Source organism: Salvelinus namaycush, chromosome 23 (genome assembly GCF_016432855.1).
Source record: "Salvelinus namaycush isolate Seneca chromosome 23, SaNama_1.0, whole genome shotgun sequence".
In the NCBI taxonomy this organism is placed as follows: Eukaryota; Metazoa; Chordata; class Actinopteri; order Salmoniformes; family Salmonidae; genus Salvelinus; species Salvelinus namaycush.
The window spans coordinates 39,551,126-39,576,628 of NC_052329.1; the positions used below are offsets into that span (position 1 = coordinate 39,551,126).

Consider the following 25,503-nt stretch of genomic DNA (forward strand, 5'->3'; position numbering starts at 1 on the left):
AGTGTTAAGGGGGATCAATTGAAGTTGGGGATCCCTGGTGTCTGTGATGCACGCCATTTGGTGCGACTGAGGAAACCCTGTCAGTCCTTCTGAGTTCTGATGCCGAGTGTTTGCCGGATAAAGTCATGCTGCGCTATATAGGTTATCCCGTGAGAGCTTTTGTTCCAAATCCACTATGTTGTTTCAGGTGCCAGGTTTATGGTAATGTTGTAGCAGTGTGTAGGAGGGAGATTCCAAAGTGTGAGATATGTCCCGGGGGCCATAGGACAAAAGACTGTGCTTGTAATTGTAAGGACTAAGGAGTTTTTCAGGATAAAAAAAATAAAACTGAATGGAGTTAAGCACAGGCAAAAACCTAGAGGAAAATCTGGTTCAGTCTGCTTTCCACCAGACACAGGGAGATGAATTCATCTTTCAGCAGGACAATAACCTAAAACACAAGGCCAAATCTACACTGGAGTTGCTTATCAAGAAGACCGTGAATGTTCCTGATTGGCCGAGTTACAGTTTTGACTGAAATCTACTTTAAAATCTATGGCAAGACCTGAAAATGGTTGTCTAGCAATGATCAACAACCAATTTGACAGAGCTTGAAGAATTCTGAAAAGAATAATGGACAGGTGATTTCTCAATCCAGGTGTGGAAATGCACCTTAAGTGAGTTGCTGATGAACATGAATGCAACATTTAAAGTAAGTTGTATTTCAGTAAAGACACAACATGATGACACATGGATACAGAAATAATGTCAATGCTCATTTTTATTCGATGCTACTTTTAAATATCTATTTTCCAGAGGGAAGTGAAAAAACAAAACCCCATTTAAGCCAATGTTGGAGAAACTGTTAAAAAAATTCCATGATCGCATTTAAGACAATCGAGCAACCTCTTGTAAAAAAAACTAATCACGAACAATAACTAAACTATTTACATGGAAATGTATGTTAAAATACCTGTAAAAATAGGGGCTTATTACAACAACAACAAAAAACTATTTACAGCCAAACCTACAATAATCAGACTTAGGAACTAGTACTTATTCTGGTCCAACCTGCTCTTAAGGAACCACAAGGTGTGCAAGCCTTTGTTTAAGCCCAGTTCTACCAAACATGTTTGTACTAATAAACTGATTAGTAGAATCTGATACAGAAGACATGTACAAAAGCACAAAACAAATTATTGGATTTAAGTTGATGGGCCACTCTATAAAAGCCACCAAATGAGCAGCAACGCTCCTTTGGGAGTAAACTCTGGATTTGGAAACTAGAAGTGTTCCTGAGTAGATTGGACCCCCCTTTTACTGTGACACAATTTACAGATCATTTTGTATGGTGCAATATGTATATCCAATATGAAAAAAATTATTGGATTTCAGTTGATGGGCCACTACAAGCAACGCTCCTCTGGGTGTAAACTCTGTGGATTTGGAAACTAAAAGTGCTCCTGATTAGAATGGACCCCTCTTTTACTGCGACACAATGTACAGATTATTTTGTACGGTGCAATAAATGATAGGAGTACACACACAAAAAACATTGTTGACCATTTAGGCTTGAACAAATAGAGAACAAACAAATAAATTACATATCTTATAGAAATACTTTGTATTATTCTTTGTATGATAACTAGTATATAATATATCGATAGTTGTGCACATTTTCCATCATTTTCGTTCGAATTATGAATTGACAAATTATACAGGACGGGACATTTATTGTGAAGAGTTATAACGATCCGTGACCCGGACGTACTTAGTTATCCCTGCCTGCTTCACAGCGGTGCGAGAACCAAAGCAGAGGAAAGAAAGCTTTTCTAGCTAATTGAAATACACGTTATCTGCTGTTGTTTCAGGTATGACAATATTCCGACATTTGAATATCTGCTTTTTTGTTTGACATCTGTCAAAAGAGTCAAGTTTTGCCCCGTAACTGACAAAGTACAGCGGGCTTGACAACTTACCTGGATCATGTGCAGTCCATCTGCTAGCCTAAAGTTAACTAGCTTGCCAGCTAAATACGGCGACTGCTAGCTAGCTAGCTACTTGAGTGGAACCGGTGATTCACTGACAACTAGCTAGCTACATTATCAGCTTGCTTATTGAGTTATTATGCAATTGATTCGAGTTATCGGAAGGTAAGTGGCTAGTTAGCTATGTGCCCTTCCTTCAAATAACACATCACTTAATTCGTATGTTGTGATATAGTTACATCATCACTTGACAGCTCGTTAATTAGCTAGCCAGGTGCTAGCTAGTTAGTTAGCAATCTAACCAACTATGCGACTAACTAGCATGTTACAGGTGTCCAGGTTACCACCACTTGACGTTGACAGACCCTTTCCTACGCATCATCATAATGATGATGATAATAATGTACTTACATTATGCAAAATCAAAGTGTAAGATGGAAGACGTCCATCTGTTGGCAGTCTGTCTATGCTGCCTTATTTCAGTCAAACCGTAAACATCCGCATTGATTCAGGACTCTGTACTGTAACACATGTGTTCTTCTGCCTTTATTTCAGTAAAACAATAAACGTCGGCATTCAATCAGGACTCTACTGTGACATGTGTTCTACGTTTTGAAAAATGTAGGAGCACACAAAGATATTTAGGAGCAGAATGAAAAATATTTGAGGTATTACAGCAGCAATCCACAGTTGAAACGATAACAAAGAATGGTCTCCCCCACAGTTTCCGTCAAAAGGTTGAGGGATGGGTCTGGAGAAATATAACCACACTCAAATGTATAGACAGAGCTATGGCTGCAAGGACAGACTAGATATCAACGTTATAGTTTTAACCATGTTTTGAGGCTATACAGAGTTTGTTTACATTTACTCTGTTTACAAACATTGGAAAAACAAGCTATGTTTTGCCTTCTGATGGGGTAAGACAGTTGAACTAAGCTCATGGGGCATTATGTTATACTTTTCAAGAATCAATGGGTTTATATAATACATTTTATACGTTAAAATACAGGGTTTAGGGGCACAAGTTTAAAAAAATAAACATTTTAAGATTGAGATATAGCCTATATGATTCCTAGCTGCTTTTGAAGCTCATCACCTAAAGAAGTGCTCCCTTTTTCTTTCTTTCGGTGCCACCACATTTGCATGCCACTGAGGCTGTGGGCAGAGGGACAGCAAAGAATTCAATACAACAATTATTACCTGGGGGATTTTTCTTTTTTTCTTGGGGCACTGGTGCTACCAAAATTCCAGGTAGCACAGCAAAATATTTTGGGATCTTATGCCCCCAAAATGGTAGCACTGTAGAGCCCTGTCAATAAGCTAACCAGTCAGTCTGTGGTTCACGAATGAACATTGGGTTTCTGTTATTCCTCTGGCCTGAATGAAACTGCACACTGTCTGGGTTTAGCCTCGGGGGTACCAGTCTGTTCTGAGTTATCATTCCACTCCCTGGCACTCCTTGACACAGAGTAGCATATAAGGAGTGGATCGTTAGCAAACAGGTTCGGGATTTCAGAGTCTGGGTTCCCGTGCATCCCCTGATTGCCCTCACAGACTGACACACTTGAAACAACTTCTATAGATTTGTTTGAACTCACCTAGTCCAGTGTTCCATACCACAGTGTACCTCTCTGTCCAGGCTGGTGCCAGCACCTGTTGATGGAGTCTATGCTCCAGTGAGATGACTGACCAGGGCAACAACAACCAAAACATCTCCCGCAACCCCTTCGCTGCCCTTTTCAGCTCCCTCGCCGACGCCAAGCAGTTTGCATCGGGCCAGAAGCCACCTTTGCACCATGGCGAACCACCCTGTGAGTTACCCTCCCAAGGAGGAGTTACAGGGCACGCAGGCTTTTGCTCCAGCCCAGCTCTGGCACACATGACCTGACTAATCGGCTGCATGGCAGGACCTTGATTAGCTCAATTGGTGGTGTTTTAGTGCTGGGTTGGAATAAAGGCCTGCAAAACCACGTGGCCACTCCAGCTCTAATGGTTCACTGTGCCACTTATATAGGCTATAGCCTGTCTGTATAATTTAAACACCACTGATATGATGCAGCACGCTCACTGACTTGACATTTGACAATGACCTCATACGGTTTCTTATATTTGCTGGCTTATCTCGTATTGCAGCGGAGGACTCGGAGGGAAGTCAGTCCGAGTCGGAGAACTCGGACAGCATCGAGGACAATGACGACTCGGTGGCCGAGATCAGCCGCTCCTTCCTGTCGCGGCAGGAGCTGTGCGAGCAGCTCAACATCAACCACATGATTCAGAGGATCTTCCTCATCACCTTGGACAACAGTGAGTGCAGGAAGTTAGATTGGAGCGTATTAGGGCTTTTACACCGTGTTTGTTCTTCATTTAGGACACCTTTTTCCATTGGAGTGGCAGCGTGATGCCACTTGTCCCTTCTAGTTTACTGAATCTTGTTGTCATGTCAACAACCCTTAATGTTGCCTGGCTGGGTCTATATGATGTACCGTAGTGGTATGAACTATAGCAAATCAGTCTGTTTCCCAGGCAACCCTTTGTGTGCCCATACACAAGCGATGGCTTGATTAATCACCCATCAACATCCCCCTGTTTTAATAACCAGGCCCCAATTTCGACTGCCTTCTTTATTCCCCTCTGTTTTCTGTTGATTGATCTGAGGTGCTGTATTGAGGCATGGTCAATGTGTGATTTACAGCTTTCTTCAACTCTTTCTTCAACTCATGGGGATTCAGTACAACCATCCTTCCTGGCGGTCTTTTCTTCACGCCGTCACTGTGCGTACTAGATTAGACAGAGCGTGATCGGCTTGGCATCAGCCAACTGGCTGACTCAGGCTGTGTCATCAAGGGGGTCTACAGGTCCCAGATTACTGTCCGCCGCCTCCTCTTTTCCCGCTCATCATCCCTCACTGACTGGCATGAAAGTGCCCCGATGACGGAGCCCCTGTCTGTCCATTTCTAGTCTTAATCTAATCTGTTCGTGCTCTTTGGTGCTGCTGGACCGCTGGCCTCTCTTAGGATTCCATTTCAGGGCTATCCAGTAAACAGTAAATGACTTACCCCGGCTCAATACTCATAAACTAGATGCTGGAATGAGTCATGAATGACCGTGTTTGCTCTAAGTGAAAAGTAAAACATGAACTATTGTTTGACCTCAGGTGACCCCAGTCTGAGAGGAGGCAATGGGATTCCTCCACGCTGCGTGTTCCTGGAGGAAATGGCCGCTGAGATGGACGGTCAAGATTGGCTGGACATGGACAACATTGAGCAGGTACAATAGGACTGGACATTGGTAATGGTGGTGGCGAACTGTTCGCTGGTCAGCCCAGTTGACCTCGATGCCATAAGATCCACATGTACAGTACTGTATCCTCTTCTCATACCGATTTCCTCGCTGGCTTGTAGTTTCAGGGGACTAGGCCTATTTAAGTATACAGTGCATCATCTACTCTAAGAAGATGGAATAGTGAAAAATGCATAGTGAACAAAGTTCATAGAGACCATATGCTCCACAAGGAGCAGAGATCAGTAAGTAAGTACATGAAGTTCATAGCACAGAATGTTGGCTAAGTTTTTTTTTTACTTTTTTTTTTTAATATATATTTTTTTTATATCAGGCACTCTTCAACAGATTACTGATGCTGGAGCCAGGAAACCACCTCATCTACATGACCTCGTGTAATGCTGTAAATCTCTCTGCCGACCGAGACGCTGGGGACAAGTCCGCCATACCGTTCCTCTACGCCTGCTACCAGAGAGCCAAGGAAGAGGTGGGGTCACATACACAGCACTCACTCTCATTCCTAATTTCTTTCTCCACGAATTCCCAGCCATAATTCAGTCAGGAAAAGTGTGCTGTATAGGACAGTTTTAAAAGGCAAACACGGACTGTACAAAACATTAGGAACACCTGCTCTTTCAATGACTTGCCAGGTGAATCCAGGTGAAAGCTATGATCCCTTATTGATGTCACTTGTTAAATCCACTTCAATCAGTATAGATGAAGGGGAGACAGGTTAAAGAAAAAATGTTAAGCCTTGAGACAATTGATTGTGTATGTGTGTCATTTAGAGGATGAATGGGCAAGACAACAGATTGAAGTGCCTTCAAACGGGGTATGGTAGTAGGTGCCAGGCGCACCGGTTGTGTGTCAAGAACTGCAACGCTGCTGGGTTTTTCACGCTCAACAGTTTCCCATGTGTATCAAGAATGGTCCGTCACCCAAAGGACATCAAACCAACTTGACACAACTGTGGGAAGCAGTGGAGTCAACATGGACCAGCATCCCTGTGGAACGCTTTCGACACCTTGTAGAGTCCATGCCCCAACGAATTAAGGCTGTTCTGAGGGCAAAAGGGGGGGTGCAACTCAATATGAGGAAAGTGTTCCTAATGTTTTGTACACTGTCTAAACCGTGCTGCATGGGACAATGTAAAGCGAAATAGTGTGACAAGGTAAATAGTCTTACTGAACATAATGAATGACCTGTCTAAGTTTAAATCTGCTGTTTATTTCTAGATCATTTCAATCTGCATATAGGCTAAATAATGCATGTTTAGTTTGTGCTCCATTGCTGACAATGATGTGACAAATTCTTAACCTCCCTGCTCCCTCCTGACATTACACACCCTCAGGTCACCAAAGTACCGGAGAAGCTGCTGTCGTACGCAGTGCGCTGTAAGAACCTGGCGGTGTCCAACACACGCACGGTCCTGCTCACCCCCGAGATCTACATCAGACAGAACGTGTACGAGCAGCTACTGGATTTGCTGCTAGAGGGAGTCGGCGGAGCCCGTGAGTCCATTCAATTATTAAAGCCCCCCGGCTGTCTGAGGATCCCGGTTCTGTTCCATCTCAGTAGCCAAAGAAAGTGGTGTTTGCTGCTCAGGTATCAACTGTTGAGGCCTCCCAAGACAGGATGTGCTGTAACTTAGTCTAGTCTGCACCCGCTGATGAAAGAACTGGTTTAGACTGGTTTGAACTTGTCTATCTGTATTTATTAGTGCATAATAGCCTCACTTTGCTGTGTGTTGTCGTATAAGGTCCTGATGATGTTGCGTGTGGTTTGTGTCCAGAAAAGGGTGGGAAAGATGCCTGTACAATACAGAGAGTATACTTTACTGAACTGTGTAGGCTATATATACAGGTTATTTTTTTCTGCTATATATACCTGAGCCCTTTTTTGAGCCAGGAAAAACCCTGTACACGTCTGGTTCTGTAAAGTACAGCATCTTTTCTGCATTATACAGGGCTATTATACCAGGTTTTTACTTATCTATAGCTAAGCCCCTTTTTGAGCCAAGAAAAACCCTGACATTAAGTGTGCTTTCTGTTGTGCGTTGCAGAGCTGGACGAGGTGGTGGAGTTCGTGGAGGAGGTGATCGCTGGCCTGTTGGCTGACCAGGAGGTGCGCACCTTCAGCGAGGTGATCGGGCCCGTACTTGATATCTTCCAATGCCGTGTGAAAGACTTGGATCTCTGCCAGCGGCTGCTCTTCTCCTACCTGGACCTGCTCCTCTACTTCAGCCGCCAAAAAGATATCGCTACGGTTAGGGGCCGTAATGCATCGTCACCATTCCTCTGGACTGTTTTGTACAACCATGATTATTACTTGATTATATTCTGTACTATTCTATTGTATTCTATTCATAACAATATTATTATTATTTTTACAACTGCATTCATATGTCTGAGATGGACAACCTCGATCTCAAAAGTAGTTTACTCTTTGTTAATATACTTCAAATTGTCTTCCTCCAGGTATTGGTGGAGCACATCCAACCCAAAGATCCCAACAATGGGCTTCAGTATCAGAAGACCCTCCTTGGCACTGTGTTGAGTATCTCTTGCCTGCTGAAGACCCCGGGGGTGGTGGAGGGTCACGGCTTCTTCCTCAACCCCTCACGCTCCAGTCCACAGGAAATGAAGGTGCAGGAGTCCAACATACACCAGGTAAGGGCACTAGAGTCTTTGGTCAAAGTAGTGCACTATATATAGGGAATAGAGTGTTATTTGGGACGGACCCCTAACCTTCTCGTCTTCTGTGACTCCAAAACCCCACTTAGGCCTACATCTAGCTTACTGCCAATGGTCAGACACTAGCTTAGTCTAAGCTACACAATGTGTAGAATAGCAGGAAATTTGCTTTAAAACTGCAAAAACAATTATTCACCTCATAATATCCTGCAATTCTACACATTTTGCTATAACATTTTCTCTCTACCCCATGGCAGAATTTGTAGAATTGCATGTAATTAGTTTTAAAACAGCAACATTTTCTCTACACCGCATGCCAAAATGTAAAGAATTGCTGAAAATTTTACTTTAACAATGCATAATAATTATGCAATTATCCACTGCCAAGAAGGCAGGCACTAAAATGTTTTGTTCCACCCCAAAAGTCTAGAGGCACTTCTGCCTGATGAGTTTCCCTGAACTTTCCAATACCGTCACCATATTTAAAGCTGCAATATGTAACTTTTTGGGGTATCCAACCAAATTCACATAGAAATGTCAGTTATAGATCTGTCATTCTTGTTGAAAGCAAGTCTAAGAAGCAGTAGATTTGTTCTATGTGCTCTATTTCTATGCTTCCAGTCTTAAATTTCATTTTTGCGTCTTTTGGTTTTGTACACCAGCTGAAAATACAATAGTTTTGGTTATGGAAAATATTTTCTGCAGCGGTTTAGATGGTACAATGATTCGCTACACTATACTTGCTTGTTTTGTCACATAAACTGAAATTAGGCGAACTGGTGGAGGGATTTCTGCATAGTGCATCTTTAAGTCGTTTGAAACATATTCAAGTTATTAACCTTAGGAACATAGCCCGCCAAGCCCAGAAGTTTGAGCACCCCTGTTCTAAATACCACTTCAATAGGTTTCAGACAATAACAGGGTATCATAGCATTCAGGGGTATTTTTTACATCTGAATTTAACAAGAAATGTCGTGCCAAAATGATCCACTGACAACATAACATGGGGCTTTGTCCAGAGTTCACCACAAGATCTTATAAACACACCAGTAGAACAACAAGTGTAGGTTACAGTGTTGTTAAGTGATCACCTCCCGTGCCAGACTATGTGAGTGGAGCTGGAGCGGAGTGTGCCTAATTTCACTGGAGTGCGGCGCGAGATTCCCAAAGGCTGGAGCATCGGCTGTCTTACCCACTCCAATTTCGTTCCAGGAGAGAGATTCAGTAGCGCTCACTTCACGAGCTCTGGGCCGGCCCGACCCAGCATGCATTTGTAGTCTATTGGGTGCTGCTATAGCCCCTTGCTTTAGCTACTGTCATGGAGTTTGTGAAATATTTTCATAAAGGAAATGATAAAGCACACAGGTGCTAAATCAAGGTGACTTACAAAGATGAGGACCAAGAGCAAGAGAGGGAGTGTGGTGATGTAGTGTCCACAACTAACGAATCATGATGGTGTACTTACTACGTGCACATGCTAAAATAAAGGAACGAGGTGGGTAGGTAACTAAGTGTGTCATTGTAGCAAAGTATTTATAAAGTAAAAATCTGATCTCTGAAGTTTTCTTCATTTTTATTCTTTTATCTATACAATAGGCCATAATTTATTTTGGTCCAATAGGCCTAGCATATTCCTACTTTCAAGGAGGCTGTCCCGGACAAATAAAAATCTTGATCGACCGAAAGTTGTCTGTTCTTTCGACCAATCAATTGAGCACACCCTATGTGTTTTTATAAAATCAAATATGTGCATTGAGCTTGTCTAATGCTTTAAGCTTACAGTTTGATGCCTCGAGGGCGCCAGAGCCAACCAGTAGAAATGAAAAACTTAACCTGACCCAACTATTCTCCTTCCGCTCCTGCTGGCTTTGCCAGTAATAGGCTACACAAGGAGTCAGCAACCTTTCTCATGTGGAATGCCAATTTACCTTAGAATTTCTACCGATCTGCGTGCCAGGTATGGTTTTCATATGCAAATTTTCATGAAACAGTTTAATTTATAACGTCTTCATATCTCAAATTCATTGTCATGTGGTTAATCAAAAATTATCAATCTAAATGAAAATGATACAAACCTAAAAAGTAACTTCTATAGCCATTTCCATCTATGTAAAAAATAACCTACATAAAGCCAACAAATAAAAACATTGCAGCCTGCAGGTAGAAAATATCCAGATTAAAAATAAATATCCTATAAATCACATTGGCTACACATGGCCTGTCTGCAACGAACTTGAACATTGGGTCCGGCTCACAGACTGTGCTAGCGAATACACAGCTGTAGGCTATTTGCGCAAGGGATAAGAAGCCATGCTTGACTTGGGCAGGAGCTCACTGGAGCTGAGTACCGGCACCTCAAACCCTGTTAGTCTTACAGAATATTAGTTTCAAAGTATTGTGGAGCTCCTGCATCGAAATTTCAACAGTACCAGCACCCAAAATGAGTACCGGAACCTATTTCAGTCCAAGTCGAGCACTGATAAGAAGCCTATTTTATGACGTTTCCACTGGATCAGAGCATTCAATTTTTACCTTTCATGCTGAGTGGTCATCGAAAGGGAGAGGGCTGGAGAGATTTTTCAGATACATTGAGGAAGTATGAGAATTCTCAATGGATGTAAAAACAGACTTCGTTTGCTTTCTGTTTGAGGTGAAGAAAACATTACTTTGAGAAGCTCCACAGGTCATTAGTGGTGGTGCGTTAAGCCAATCAGAAATACTATCAGATCCCCAAATGGGCACATTTATATGCCTACATTTGCGCACAAGCCAGGTAGCCTCGTAAATGGAATTAAATCAACCAAAATGTGTTTCTCACAAGTGTAGCATAGGTTGTGCACTCTGCAAACAATGTGTCCACTCAAACAATGAGAACAGGAAGACTGGAATAATATTGAATGCATTAAAAGAAATGACTGTAACCTAAGTAACAAACATTGAAGATTAGGAATTAACGATAAATGTACAACTGGTGATATATGTAATGGGCACTTCATAGACACTAACAATCAAATGCAAACAATTCACACAATGAAGATATGAAACAATACTGTGCACAAATTGGCGGGATTGAGCGCATTCTGGAGAGAGAAGTGCATCTGGGCACATGGTCAATCCAACGTCAGGGCAACAATGGCCTCAGCAGAAGTCAGGGCAACAATGGCCTCAGCAGAAGTCAGTGGATTCATACTTCTTGCGCTTTGCGGAGCAGTGCAGAGCTGTTGTCAAAGAAGTGAGTTTGTGTTTATACAGGATGTACCGCCCCCACCTACCGTCAACCAATCATGTCATTGCGGTGCTATACAGTGCCCTCCGCATTGTTACAACATTTGGGAGGCGCCTGTCGATGTACAGAGCTCAATTTGGCCTCTTCATACCTCTGGAGGCTCCACAATTGCGTCACACCCTCCATATGGAACATCCGACCACATTTTCAGATCAAGCATAAATTGGCTTTTAGTCTAGGTCTCCGCAATGGATTAGTTCACTGAGATGGGTGCAAATATACAGTACCAGTTTAAAGTTTGGACACACCTACTCATTCAAGGGTTTCTTTATTTTTACTATTTTCTACATTGTAGAATAATAGTGAAGACATCATCAAAACTATGAAATAACACACACAGAATCATGTATCAAATCAAAGTTTATTTGTCACGTGCGCTGAATACAACAGGTGTAGACCTTACAGTGAAATGCTTACTTACAGGCTCTAACCAATAGTGCAAAAAAGGTATTAGGTGAACCATAGGTATGTAAAGACATAAAACAACAGTAAAAAGACAGGCTATATACAGTAGTGGGGCTATAAAAGTAGCAATGCTACATACAGACACCGGTTAGTCAGGCTGATTGAGGTAGTATGTACATGTAGATATGGTTAAAGTGACTATGCATATATGATGAACAGAGAGTAGCAGTAGCGTAAAAGAGGGGTTGGCGGGTGGCGGGACACAATGCAGATAGCCCGGTTAGCCAATGTGCGGGAGCACTGGTTGGTCGGCCCAATTGAGGTAGTATGTACATGAATATATAGTTAAAGTGACTGCATATATGATAAACAGAGAGTAGCAGCAGTGTGAAAAAGAGGGGTTGGGGGGGGGGGGGGGCACACAATGCAAATAGTCCGGGTAGTCATTTGATTACCTGTTCAGGAGTCTTATGGCTTGGGGGTAAAAACTGTTGAGAAGTCTTTTTGTCCTAGACTTGGCACTCCGGTACCGCTTGCCATGCGGTAGTGGAGAGAACAGTCTATGGCTGGGGTCAGTGACAATTTTTAGGGCCTTCCTCTGACACCGCCTGGTGTAGAGGTCCTGGATGGCAGGCAGCTTAGCACCATTGATGTACTGGGCCGTACGCACTACCCTCTGTAGTGCCTTGCGGTCGAAGGCCGAGCAATTGCCGTACCAGGCAGTGATGCAACCAGTCAGGATGCTTTCAATGTTGCAGCTGTAGAACCTTTTGAGGATCTGAGGACCCATGCCAAATCTTTTTAGTTTCCTGAGGGGAAATAGGCTTTGTCGTGCCCTCTTCACGACTGTCTTGGTGTGCTTGGACCATGTTAGTTTGTTGGTGATGTGGACACCAAGGTACTTGAAGCTCTCAACCTGCTCCACTACAGCCCTGTCGATGAGAATGGGGGCATGCTCGGTTCTCCTTTTCTTGTAGTCCACAATCATCTCCTTAGTCTTGGTTACGTTGAGGGATAGGTTGTTATTCTGGCACCACCCGGCCAGGTCTCTGACCTCCTCCCTATAGGCTGTCTCATCGTTGTCAGTGATCAGGCCTACCACTGTTGTGTCGTCTGCAAACTGAATGAGTGTGTCGGAGTCGTGCCTGGCCATGCAGTCGTGGGTGAACAGAGAGTACAGGAGGGGACTGAGCACGCACCCCTGGGGAGCTCCAGTGTTGAGGATCAGCGTGGCAGATGTGTTGCTACCTACCCTCACCACCTGGGAGCGGCCCGTCAGGAAGTCCAGGATCCAGTTGCAGAGGGAAGTGTTTAGTCCCAGGATCCTTAGCTTAGTGATGAGCTTTGAGGGTACTATGGTGTTGAACGCTGAGCTGTAGTCAATGAATAGCATTCTCACGTAGGTGTTCCTTTTGTCCAGGTGGAAAAGTGCAATAGGGAGAGCATAATCTGTGGATCTGTTTGGGCGGTATGCAAATTGGAGTAGGTCTAGGGTTTCTGGGATAATGCTGTTGATGTGAGCCATTACCAACCTTTCAAAGCACTTCATGGCTACGGACGTGAGTGCTACGGGTCTATAGTCATTTAGGCAGGTTGCCTTTCTTGGGCACAGGGACTATGGTGGTCTGCTTGAAACATGTTGGTATTACAGACTCAATCAGGGACATGTTGAAAATGTCAGTGAAGACACCTGCCAGTTGGTAACCAAAAAAGTGTTATACAAATCAAAATATATTTGAGATTCTTCAAAGTAGCCACCCTTTGCCTTGACAGCTTTGCACACTCTTAGCATTCTCTCAACCAGCTTCAAGAGGAATGCTTTTCCAACTGTCTTGAAAGAGTTCCCACATGCTGAGCACTTGTTGGCTGCTTTTCCTTAACTCCACAGTCCAACTGATCCCAAACCATCTCAATTGGGTTGAGGTTGGGTGATTGTGAAGGCCAGGTCATCTGATGCAGCACTCCATCACTCTCCTTCTTGGTCAAATAGCCCTTACACAGCCTGGAGGTGTGTTTTGGGTCATTGTCCTATTGAAAAACAAATGATAGTCCCACTAAGTGCAAACCAGATAGGATGGTGTGTTGCTGCAGAATGCTGTGGTAGCCATGCTGGTTAAGTGTGCCTTGAATTCTAAATAAATCACAGACAGTGTCACCAGCAAAGCACCCCCACACCATCACACCACCACCTCCATGCTTCACGGGGGGAACCACACATGCAGAGATCATCAGTTCACTTACTCTGCGTCTCACAAATACATGGTTGTTGGAACCAAAAATCTCAAATTTGGACTCATCGGACCAAAGGACAGATTTCCACCAGTCTAATGTCCATTGCTCGTGTTTCTTTGCCCAAGCAAGTTTCTTCTTCTTATTGGTGTCCTTTTTAATAGTGGTTTCTTTACAGCAATTTGACCATGAAGGCCTGATTCACGCAGTCTCCTCTGAACAGTTGATGTTGAGATGTGTCTGTTACTTGAACTTTGAAGAATTTATTTGGGCTGAAATTTCTGAGGCTGGTAACTCTAATGAACTTCTTCTCTGCAGCAGAGGTAACTGAGTCTTCCTTTCCTGTGGCGGTCCTCATGAGACAGTCTTATTATAACGCTTGATGGTTTTTGCGACTGCACAATTTCCCAGATTGACTGAGCTTAATGTCTTAAAGTAATGATGGACTGTCCTTTCTCTTTGCTTATTTGAGCTGTTCTTGCCCTTCCTTGTCACAACACAACTGATTGGCTCAAACACATTAAGAAGGAAAGAAATTCCACAAATTAACTTTTAACAAGGCACACCTAGAAAATAGTCAAAATAAAGAGAAACCCTTGAATGAGTAGGTGTGTCCAAACTTTTGACTGGCACTGTGTGTGTATAGAATGCATTTTTTTTGTTTAATTTGTATTTAATTATAAGTAAGTCACAGCCTATATATGCAATTTTTAGACTTATGGTTTAATACAACAAAATGTTTTTTAAATGCTGAGTGCTTTATGTCCCTATCAGCATTTGTGTCGCACTCGCAAGTGCTTCACCATTTATTTATTTGTAGGCTATAGCCTTGAAATAATATAGGGATTTTAATAAATGTAGTGAATCTGGATCAGCAGATTTTGAGCTCAGACGTTTTTAGCGGAGCGGTTGGAAAAGACTTGGAGTGCCGGTGAGTGATGAGCGGGATTTCAGACCGCTCAACTCCGCTCACATACTCTGCTCCTGTCTACTTATTGACATATCCTGTCCTCCTTTCGTCCCAGTTCATGGGCCAGTTCCATGACAAGCTGCACCAGCTCCTGAAGAACCTGCTGCAGCAGTCGGGTGAGACGCGCCACCTGCTGCTCTCCTGGCTGGGCGGCTGCCTGCATGCCAACGCCGGGCGCACCAAGATCTGGGCCAACCAGATGCCCGAGATCTACTTCCAGATGTACGCCTCAGACGCCTTCTTCCTCAACCTGGGCGCCGCGCTGCTCAAGCTGTGCCAGCCCTTCTGCCGGCCGCGCTCGCCCAAGCTGCTCACCTTCAACCCCACCTACTGCGCCTTCAAGGAGCTCAGCGAGGAGGAGCGGCACAACCGCAACGTGCATGCCAGAGGTTTGTGTGCATGTTTGTATGTGCACTCTTGTATATACGTGCACGTGGGTGTGGATCATTGGATGTCCTTTTTACATAGGTTCATATTTACTAACATAAAATAGAGAATCAACTATCATTTTCTCATTGATCATTAGGTCTGGACAAAGAGACGTGTCTTGTCCCCCTTCCCCCCCAGCAGTCGGTGGAGTACGCCCAGTCGTACAGCCTCCTCACTGAGAACCTCATCCTCACCCAGATGACCCTTCACCTGGGCTTCCACAGGTAACTAACTGGCAACGTTACAGAACATTTAGATATAATTAAAATGATAGGATAGATATGATTGTCTTTCAAGTAGAATAGGGAATCATGTCCGGTCTATTCAATGCATTTCTATCTGCAAATTTGTGAACATATCTCCTCACTGAATATACCCCTGACCTAGCAATGCTGTATCCATATGATGAACATTAGTATATTACTTGGTTTTGGGTTTGTGCATGAAGAAAGTTCTACTTACCATGTTAGTACACAATACCTTTGGTGCTGTTTTTCTGACCTAGATTAAGCCTGTTCCTTGACACACAAAATACCTCTCAGTGGAGGTTCTCCATTGAGCATGGGTTTATGTCCAGGAGTCGGCTCGATCTGGCCCTTGGACTAGACTTGTGATAACATCTCAGTGTTATCCTTCATAACGGCTGAGCAATATGTACTGTGTCTAACGTTGTGAACTGGACCATGACAAATTTCAAGTGTTCACTGTGACATATGGTTAAGAAAGTTGTATTGTGTCTTCTTGCTTCTCCCTAGACTCCACGAGCAGATGGTGAAGATGAACCAGTCGCTCCACCGGCTGCAGGGTACGTGGCGGGAGGCCCAGCTCACGGGCGGCCCGGCGGCCGAGCAGCTCCGCGAGCAGTTTGAGCGCCTCATGACGGTCTACCTGTCGACCAAGGCAGCAGCCACCCAGCCAGGCATGCTGCAGTGCTGCCTCAACCTGCAGGCGTCCAGCGCCACACTCTTGGTTCAACTGGGCCTCAGCAACCAGGGGCCCGAGCACGCCCAGCTCTCCTTCCCCCTGCCACCGCTACACAACAGCCTGCTCTGTCACATGCCAGGTTGCTACCCCTCCCTCCCGCTTTGTCATTTTGACCTTTTTTTTTGCGACTTAGTCAGAGTATTTAACTACGGTAGGAAAGGCAACCAAGTATCCCAGTCATTGCAGGTAAAGCGTTCCATCAACCTTGCTTGTTTACTTACTTAGACCAATCGCCCCATGAGTAGAAAAGGCCATCAACAACTCAACTTTTGGCAGTCTTCTCAATGTTGCGCCATCAACCTTGACGTCACGTTTTCAGTCATTTGACAGATGCTCGTATGCTGACTTGCGGTCAGTGCGTACAATAGAGGTGCTAAATCAGTGGTTTTCAACCAGGTGTGCCGTAAATGGCTTCCTAATCTTGATCATTGTGTTGAACACTCGCTTATAAACATGACCTGTGGAGTGGGAGCACCGGTGCCGCTCAGATAATACATTGAATGGCCCATGGTTTTATCTGTATCGTGGTTTCAAGTCCAGTTCGCTCAGGCTGTTGTAACATTTGTATCTTTTTTGAGGGGCACGCATCACGAGCAAAGTCATTTGTATCATTTTACTTCGCCTGTGAGAACCATTTAGCACAGGCAAGTCTGATTTAGGCTTAGCTGTATCACAGCCTCTGCCATAGAAACAAACGGGTGTAAACTGGAGTGGGCTTTGTGGTTGCACCTTTACAATGCAGAAAAGCGCTCGTCTCTAGCTCAAACCTTTAAAATCTTCAGACCTATTTTAACAGAGTTTTTTTTTTTTTTTTTTGCACAGATTGCGGGACCCTCTTAAATGGGTACACACAAATGAGTCCTCATGAGTAAGGTACTATAAAAAAAATAGTTCAAATAATCCCCATTTTAATCTATAAAAGAATGTTTGTCACGGAAAATAGATGATTTGGAGTAAGGATCCGATAAGATGGTCGTTACCACAAAATTAATGAATAGGGCCATTTTAGGTGTGCCACAGAATAGTTTTTATCCCATCAAGATGTGCCACGGTTCATAAAAGGTTGGGAACCACTGTGCTAAATAACAGCAAAAATAAATAATAATTTGCACAATGACAGGGCTATAGAAGAGTTGTGAGAGAATAACACAAGTAGAGAGCAGAGGAGGCTGGCGGGAGTAGCTAGAGGAGGACGGGCTCATTGTTATTGCTGGAATGGAATTAATGGAAACATCAAACACACGGAAACAACGTGTTTGCCTCCATTCCAGCCATTAAAAGAGCCCGTCCTCATGTAGCCCCTCCAACCAGCCTCCTCTGGTAGATAGTTTATTAAGACTACTAAGAGGGGTTGGTTATCAAAAGGATTCTTGTACGTCTGCAGAGTTCTTTGCGGAGAACTTGGGAGATTTCTTTGTCTTCCTCCGCCGCTTTGCCGACGAGGTCCTGGAGTCTTCTGCCGAGAGCTTGGAGCAGGTCCTCAACTTCATCACTGTGTTCATGGGAAACGTGGAGAGGTAGGGGAAAGAGGGGGAGGCATTGAGTTCACCCGTGCGCACACACAGTACCAGGCCAAATGTTTGTGCATAATATTAATGTATCCTGGTACATACACTACTGTTCAAAATTTTGGGGTCATTTATACATTTCCTTGTTTATTTGAAAGAAAAGCACATTTTTGGTCCATTAAAATAACATCAAATTGATCAGAAATACAGTGTAGACATTGTTAATGTTGTAAATTATTATTGTAGCTGGAAACGGCAGATTATTCATGGAATATCTACATAGGCGTACAGAGGCCCATTTATCAGCAACCATCACTCCTGTGTTCCAATGGCATGTTGTGTTAGCCTTTTAAAATTATAAACTTGAATTAGCTAACTGATCATTAGAAACCCTTTTGCAATTATGTTTGCACAGCTGAAAACTGTTGTTCTGATTTAAAGAAGCAATAAAACTGTCTTTCTTTAGACTAGTTGAGTGTCTGGAGCATCAGCATTTGTGGGTTTGATTACAGGCTCAAAATGGCCAGAAACCAAGAACTTTCTTCTGGAACTCGTCAGTCTGTTCTTGTTCTGAGAAATGAAGGCTATTCCATGCAAGAAATTGCTAAGAAACTGAAGAACTCGTACAATGCTGTGTACTACTCCCTTCACAGAACAGCGCAGACTGGCTCTAACCAGAATAGAAAGAGTGGGAGGCCCCGGTGCACAACTGAGCAAGAGGACAAGTACATGAGAGTGTCTAGTTTGGGAAACAGACGCCTCACAAGTCCTCAACTGGCAGCTTCAAAACACCAGTCTCAACGTCAACAGTGAAGAGGCAACTCCGGGATGCTGGCCTTCTAGGCAGAGTTGCAAAGAAAAAGCCATATCTCAGACTGGCCAATAAAAAGAAAAGGTAAAGATGTGCAAAAGAACAGACACTGGACCGAGAAAGATTGGAAAAAAGGGTTATGGACAGACAAATCTAAGTTTGAGGTGTACGAATCACAAAGAAGAACATTTATGAGACGCAGAAGAAATGAAAAGATGCTAGAGCAGTGCTTGACGCCATCTGTCACGCATGGTGGAGGCAATTTGATGGTCTGGGGGTGCTTTGGTTGTGGTAAAGTGGGAGATTTGTACAGGGTTCAAGGGATCTTGAAGAAGGAAGGCTATCAAGCCATTTTGCAACGCCATGCCATACCCTGTGGACGGCGCTTAATTGGAGCCAATTTCCAACTACAACAGGACAATGACCCAAAGCACTGCTCCAAACTATGCAATAACTATTTAGGGAAGAAGCAGTCAGCTGGTATTCTGTCTATAATGGAGTGGCCATCACAGTATCATCTCAACCCTATTGAGCTGCTGTGGGAGCAGCTTGACTGTTTGGTATGTAAGAAGTGCCCATCAAGCCAATCCAATTTGTGGGAGGTGCTTCAGGATGCATGGGGCGAAATCTCTTCAGATTACCTCAAGTTGACAACTAGAATGCCAAAGGTCTGCAAGGCTGTAATTGCTGCAAATGGAGGATTCTTTGACGAAAGCAAAGTTTGAAGGACGATATTATTATTTCAATTAAAAATCATTATTTATAACCTTGTCAACGTCTTGACTATATTTCCTATTAATTCTGCAAGGACATTTCTAAGTGACCCCAAAACATTTGAACGGTAGTGTACAATACCCTGAGGACTGTTTATCTCAATTGTGGATCGCCATTGGCTGTTACAACAGTCACTCTTCTGGATGTGATATTCCTAAGGGTTTTATGCGTCTACCATTCGGACTCATCGATGTTCCTATTGTGTTACTCTTTACCCATGTTCCCAGGATGAAGAACCCTCATTTGCGGGCGAAGCTGGCAGAGGTGCTGGAGGCGGTGATGCCCCACATGGAACCGGTGTCGGCTGGCACAGCCCAGCCAATCATGTTCCAGCGACAAAGGGTCTTCTGCTCCTACCACCATGCACCTCACCTGGCTGAGGCACTCATTGCTGTGTTTGTGGACATTGAGTTCACTGGTGGGTTTAGTGTGTGTGTCTTGCACACATGCGTTTGTGTGTGTTAGAATCTAAACCTTTGTAATGAAGCTCAAGTGCATGCATGTGACTTGTATGTTATTGACTTTTCTCCTCAGGTGATCCTCACCAGTTTGAACAGAAGTTCAACTACAGGAGACCTATGTATCCCATCCTCAAGTACATGTGGGGGAAGGAGAGCTACAGAGAGAGCATTAAGGCAAGCTTGTTTCCCTTTTTTCTCTCAGTTATTTAGATGGTACCACAGAATAGAGTAGTCCTTATTGAAGACCGCACAAAACACACGGCTATTGCTTTTTCAGTTCTGCACCATAACGCCCCGAAATTCTTATGTGGAATGTTTACTTCAGAGTCTTGCTGTTTATGCATCCGAGAACCTCGAGGCCATGAATCCTCCACTCTTCCTGCGGTATCTGAATCTCCTGATGAACGACGCCATCTTCCTACTCGACGAAGCTATACAGGTGAGAAACTGTCAGCGTTTCGCTCTCGTTTTATGAAAAGGACATTCCTACCGTTGACTTATATCCATCTCAGTAGTGGCTGATGACTCTTTAAATCGGCGGGCGGGCTCATTGTAATGCCGGGAATGGAATCAACGAATGGTATTAAGCACATGGTTTCTATACGTTTTATACCATTCCATTCCGACCATTACGATGAGTCGTCCTCACCTCATCAGCCTCTACTGATCTATCTTTTTATTCATTTTTTGGGGGACCTAAAAGACTGTTAAAAACATCCGCAAATCAGCTCCAATTGGTTTTCATTTTGGAAATCTGTTCCAAAGTATTCCCACGCACAATGTAGAGTTACCGTATATGTGATCGTGTACAAATGTAAGCAAGGTTTGAAATGATTATGTTTAAATAAAATATGTCTGTTTGGGCTTCTTGCAGTCAATTTGCAGTCTACAAATTATTTATTATTATGTTCTGGCCGCCTGACTATCCGCTCAAGAAGAAATTGGCCCTCGGCTGAATCTAGTTGTGTATTCCCTGGTTTATCCGAAGATCCTACGTTTTAAACTAGGCCCAATTTTTCTCACTACTTCTCTCTGATCTGGTCCTTTTTCTGTGGTAGTACCTGAGCAAGATTAAGCTTCTGCAGCTGGAGAAGGACCATGATGAGTGGGAGGGCCTGGCTCCTGATGCCCTCAGGGAGAAGGAGTCCAGTTTGCATATGTTGGGACAGCTGGCACGCTTCCATAACATCATGTCCAACGAGACCATCGGCACACTGGCTTTCCTCACATCGGGTTAGTTGGAGAGGGAGGATGAATGGATAACAATGAGTGGATAATGTCTTGGACATGCGTCTCTACCTAGAGCTACACAAACTATGGGTGTTTGTGTATATATTTTTTTAGACATCATTGTCCAATTCATTGAGCAGAATTAAGAGTTTGCCCTGTTTAAGGTAAATGGCAATACTTTATATTTGATGGCACTGTGTTGTACACTGAGGATACAAAATATTAGGAACACCTTTCTCATATTGAGTTACACCCCCTTTTGCCCTCAGAACAGCCTCAATTTGTCAGGGCAAACGCGTTACACAGGCATGCTGGCCCATGTTGACTCCAATTTTGCCCACAGTTGTGTCAAGTTGGTTTGATGTCCTTTGGGTGGTGGACCATTCTTGATACACATGGGAAACTGTTGAGCGTGAAAAACCCAGCAGCGTTGCAGTTCTTTTTTATTTATATTTTTTTACTCCTTTTTTCTCCCTGATTTCATGGTATCCAATTGGGTACAGCCACACCAATGTGTCGGAGGAAACACCTGGCGACCTGGTCAGCGTGCACTGCGCCCGGCCCGCCACAGGAGTCGCTAGTGCGCGATGAGACAAGGATATCCCTGCCAGCCAAACCCTCCCTAACCCGGATGACGCTGGACCAATTGTGCGCCGCCCCATAGGCCTCCCGGTCGCGGCCAGCTGCGACAGAGCCTGGACTCGAACCCAGAATCTCTGGTGGCACAGCTAGCACTGCGATGCAGTGCCTTAGACCACTGCGCCACCCGGGAGGCTCAGCGTTGCAGTTCTTGACACTCAAATTGGTGCGCCTGGCACATATTACCATACCCCGTTCAAAGGCACTTAAATATTTTGTCTTGCCCATTCACCCTCTGAATGGCACACATACACAATCCATGTCTCAATTGTCTCAAGGGTTAAAAATACTTATTTAACCAGTCTCCTCCCCTTCTTCTACACTGATTTGAAGTGGATTTAACCAGTGACATCAATAAGGGATCATAGCTTTCACCTGGATTCACCTGGTCGGTCTGTCAGGGAAAGAGCAGGTGTTTGTACACTCTGTATATATGAATATATTGAAACTCCTGCTCGCTTCTCCCTCTCCATGATATCCCAGAGATCAAGGGTATTTTTGTGCACCCTTTCATGGCCGAGAGGATCATCTCCATGCTCAACCACTTCCTGCAGCACCTGGTTGGCCCCAAGATGGGCGCCCTGAAGGTGAAAGACTTCAGCGAGTTTGACTTCAAGCCTCAACAACTGGTCTCCGATATCTGCACCATCTACCTTAACCTGGGGTAGGTTTCAAAAAGGCAGTATTTCAAGGCTAATACAAGGCTCAGAAGTTTTTTTGGGGTTGAAATTCACTTGCTTTTCCCATTTGTACTTTGAGTGCCAGGTGGGTGGTGCCTGGAGTGCCAGGTGGGTGGTGTTTGCATGTTTTGGATGGTTCAATTGTGCCAGGCAAGCATAGCTAAATTAGTTGAACCTTTATTTTTTATTTTTTTTAAGTACAATTTGTATCCATGTGTGGCATATAAAGTGGCTATTTGGTTTCTAGTGACTCTAACCATGTCTGTTTTGTCTTCGGCAGTGATGAAGATAATTTCTGTGCCACTGTCCCAAAAGACGGGCGCTCCTACTCTCCCACGCTCTTCTCTCAGACTGTCCGAGTCCTGAAGAAGATCAACAAGCCCGGAGAAGTTATTGTGGGTTTCGGTCTCCTTGCTGACAAAATAAAGGTTAGATCTGTATAAAATCACATTACACTGTACCACTATGCCCTCTCCATACCATAACCATAAATGAATAACTACTGCCTGTCTCCTGTCTTAGTCTCATGCAGACCAACAGCTGCAGGATGAGGAAACGTACGCGGACGCCCCAGATGACTTCCTGGACCCCATTATGTCCACGCTGATGCTCGACCCTGTGCTGCTCCCCTCCTCCAATGTCACGGTTGATCGCTCGACCATAGCACGGCATTTACTCAGGTGAGTGATCCCTTAGGAGTAGTATGTCTACGTGCTGCTGTTTTATTCCAGGGACTGCATGCATCAAGCATCTCAGAATAGGAGTGCTGATCTAGGATCAGGTCCCCCCCCCCCTGTCCATGTAGTCTTATTCATTGTGATCTAAAAGGCAAAACTGGTCCTAAATCAGCAGTCTTACTTTGAGCGGCTTGAAACATACGGCCCGAGATCAAGTTTTTTTTGTACGATATTGAGTATCAATTTTCATTTCCCTACAGCGATCAGACAGACCCGTTCAACCGCAGCCCACTCACCATGGACCAGATCCGGCCCAACGAGGAGCGGAAGCAACAGATCTTACAGTGGCTGGCCCAGCATAAGCAGGAGCGGCTGCAGATGGACCCTAGTGGCTAGCCCTGGGATCTTCTCAAACAAACTATGACTGTACCATACCTTCCCTCACCTCCTTACCGACAGTAGTATGCTCCACTTTGACTCATCTCCATGTGTGCTTGCCTTCAAGCTTCGGACTTCAAACCACGTGAGACATTGGTATCTCCCTCTCATGCAGAGCACATCACTCAAATACCGTCACTGGTCAATGGAAGATCCCAGGTCTCAAAAACTGTCAAGAGAGCAGGTAGTGGTGCAATTGAAAACCGAGTTGCACTGCTACATTCATGTGCCCTATGGTGGTTTTAGAATTCTGCGCCCTGCTACAGAGAATATGCTGTTTACCATTAGTGGTTGCAGTCTGGTCAGAACCACTGGTCTAACTGGACAGTAATCGTTTAGCAATTCCTAAATGATCATCAGCTCTGCCAAATGTTTTATATTTTAAAAGTAGGCGAAGTATACTGAACTTGGACTTCAGAACAAGAAAATGTCATATGTCTTATTAATTGCCCCTTGTCTCTATAGTACCCATAAGGTCTATATGCACCATCCATCTACGAACCTAAACAAGATTATCTGACGTTATTTAGCATTTACAATTGAAATAATTTCTTACGCAAGCATATAATACCCATTGTAATAAAACGTGGGCAAACCAATCTTAATTTAAAGAATCGGTGCCTAAAACCACCAGCCTTGCTTTAATTTCATCGACCAGACATTTTTCAAGTTATTATATTGTCTTTGTTGCATTTGTGGTATCAAATGCCCTGTCAATGGATATGTCTTATATCCTAAACAAGAGATGGTATGGACAATGTAGGAGTTGGGGTGTCACTTGCTTTGGTTATTTACAAAGCAGTTTGTAACTTGTGCGAGTTGCTCTTGTTTGGAATTTGTGACTTAATGCAAAGTGAAGTGTGATTTGCTGAAGAAATGAGTAGAACATGTGTGAAAGAATACCCATTTGATAGCATGCATTTGTATGTGGTATATCTACTAACTTGATGATTACCCGAGTGAAATTATAATGCAATATTTTAACTGTCAATGTATTTTGAATGTACTCTATGACTAATAAATAAAAAGCTTTGATGTGTTACAGTATCCATCTTTTGCATTACTTCTTCCAGTAGCCTAATAACAGGCAATAACTCATTTATTTCCAATACTCATTCATTAAGTACTAAAGTTCACATAACATAAGGATAATTGTATGGTGTATTAGGAACTGAACAAGGTTTTTACCAACCAACACTATCCAATTACGCTGAACAGAAATATAAACACAACATGCAAAGTGTTGGTCACATGTTTAATGAGCAGACATTTGTTTACATCCCTGTTAGTGAGCATTTCTCCTTTGAATGTTCAATTCTCTACCATAAGCTGCCTCCAACGTAGTTTTAGAGAATTTGGCAGTACGTCCAACTGGCCTCACAGCCGCAGACCATGTGTAACCGCGCAAGCCCAGGACCTCCACATCCGGCTTCTTCACCTGGGGAATGGTCTGAGACCAGATACCCGGACAGCTGATGAAACTGTGGGTTTGCACAACTGAAGAATTTCTGCACAAACTGTCAGAAACCATCTCAGGGAAGCTCATCTGCGTGTTTGTCGTCCTCACCAGGGTCTTGACCTGACTGCAGTTTGGCATCGTAACTGACTTCAGTGGGCTCACCTTTGATGGCCACGGGCACGCTGGAGAAGCGTGCTCTTCGTGGATGAATCCAGGTTTCAACTGTACCGAGCATACGAGTGGGCGAGCGGTTTGCTGATGTCAACGTTGCGAACAGAGTGCCCCATGGTGGCGGTGAGGTAATGGTATGGGATGGCGTAAACTACGGACAATGAACACAATTGCATTTTATCAATGACAATTTGAATGCACAGAGATACCGTGAGGAGATTCTGAGGCTCATCGTTGTGCCATTCATTCGCCGCCATCACGTTTCAGCACAATAGTGCACGGCCCCATGTCACAAGGCTTTGTACACAATTCCTGGAAGCTGAAAATGCCCCAGTTCTTTCATGGCCTGCATACTCATCAGACATGTCACCCATTGAGCATGTTTGGGATAATCTGAATCGACGTGTACG

At 43.9% G+C, this 25,503-nt stretch overlaps 1 protein-coding gene across 1 annotated transcript; it reads left to right on the forward strand.

Annotated features, from left to right (window-relative positions):
* Window positions 1-1,762: 1,762 nt before the first annotated feature.
* On the forward strand, window positions 1,763-24,512 carry LOC120018421 (ubiquitin conjugation factor E4 A-like). The gene is made up of 20 exons (XM_038961614.1): window positions 1,763-1,850; window positions 3,610-3,781; window positions 4,104-4,274; window positions 5,125-5,237; window positions 5,584-5,736; window positions 6,601-6,760; window positions 7,312-7,514; window positions 7,727-7,918; window positions 14,888-15,221; window positions 15,359-15,485; window positions 16,017-16,324; window positions 17,630-17,762; window positions 19,566-19,756; window positions 19,873-19,973; window positions 20,125-20,238; window positions 20,858-21,032; window positions 22,152-22,332; window positions 22,629-22,776; window positions 22,871-23,028; window positions 23,286-24,512. The coding sequence occupies exons 2-20, from the start codon at window positions 3,652-3,654 to the stop codon at window positions 23,419-23,421; spliced, it is 3,228 nt and encodes a 1,075-aa protein (XP_038817542.1). The 5' UTR covers window positions 1,763-1,850; window positions 3,610-3,651; the 3' UTR covers window positions 23,422-24,512.
* The last annotated feature ends 991 nt before the right edge of the window (window positions 24,513-25,503 follow it).

Bases quoted from the DNA above. Each gene is read 5' to 3' on its own strand.
- LOC120018421 (XM_038961614.1), top strand. From the start codon at position 3,652: ATGACTGACCAGGGCAACAACAACCAAAACATCTCCCGCAACCCCTTC. The intron at 19,974-20,124 runs GCAAGCTTGTTT...TGTTTACTTCAG, and splicing joins GCTACAGAGAGAGCATTAAG to AGTCTTGCTGTTTATGCATC. The intron at 23,029-23,285 runs GTGAGTGATCCC...ATTTCCCTACAG, and splicing joins ATAGCACGGCATTTACTCAG to CGATCAGACAGACCCGTTCA.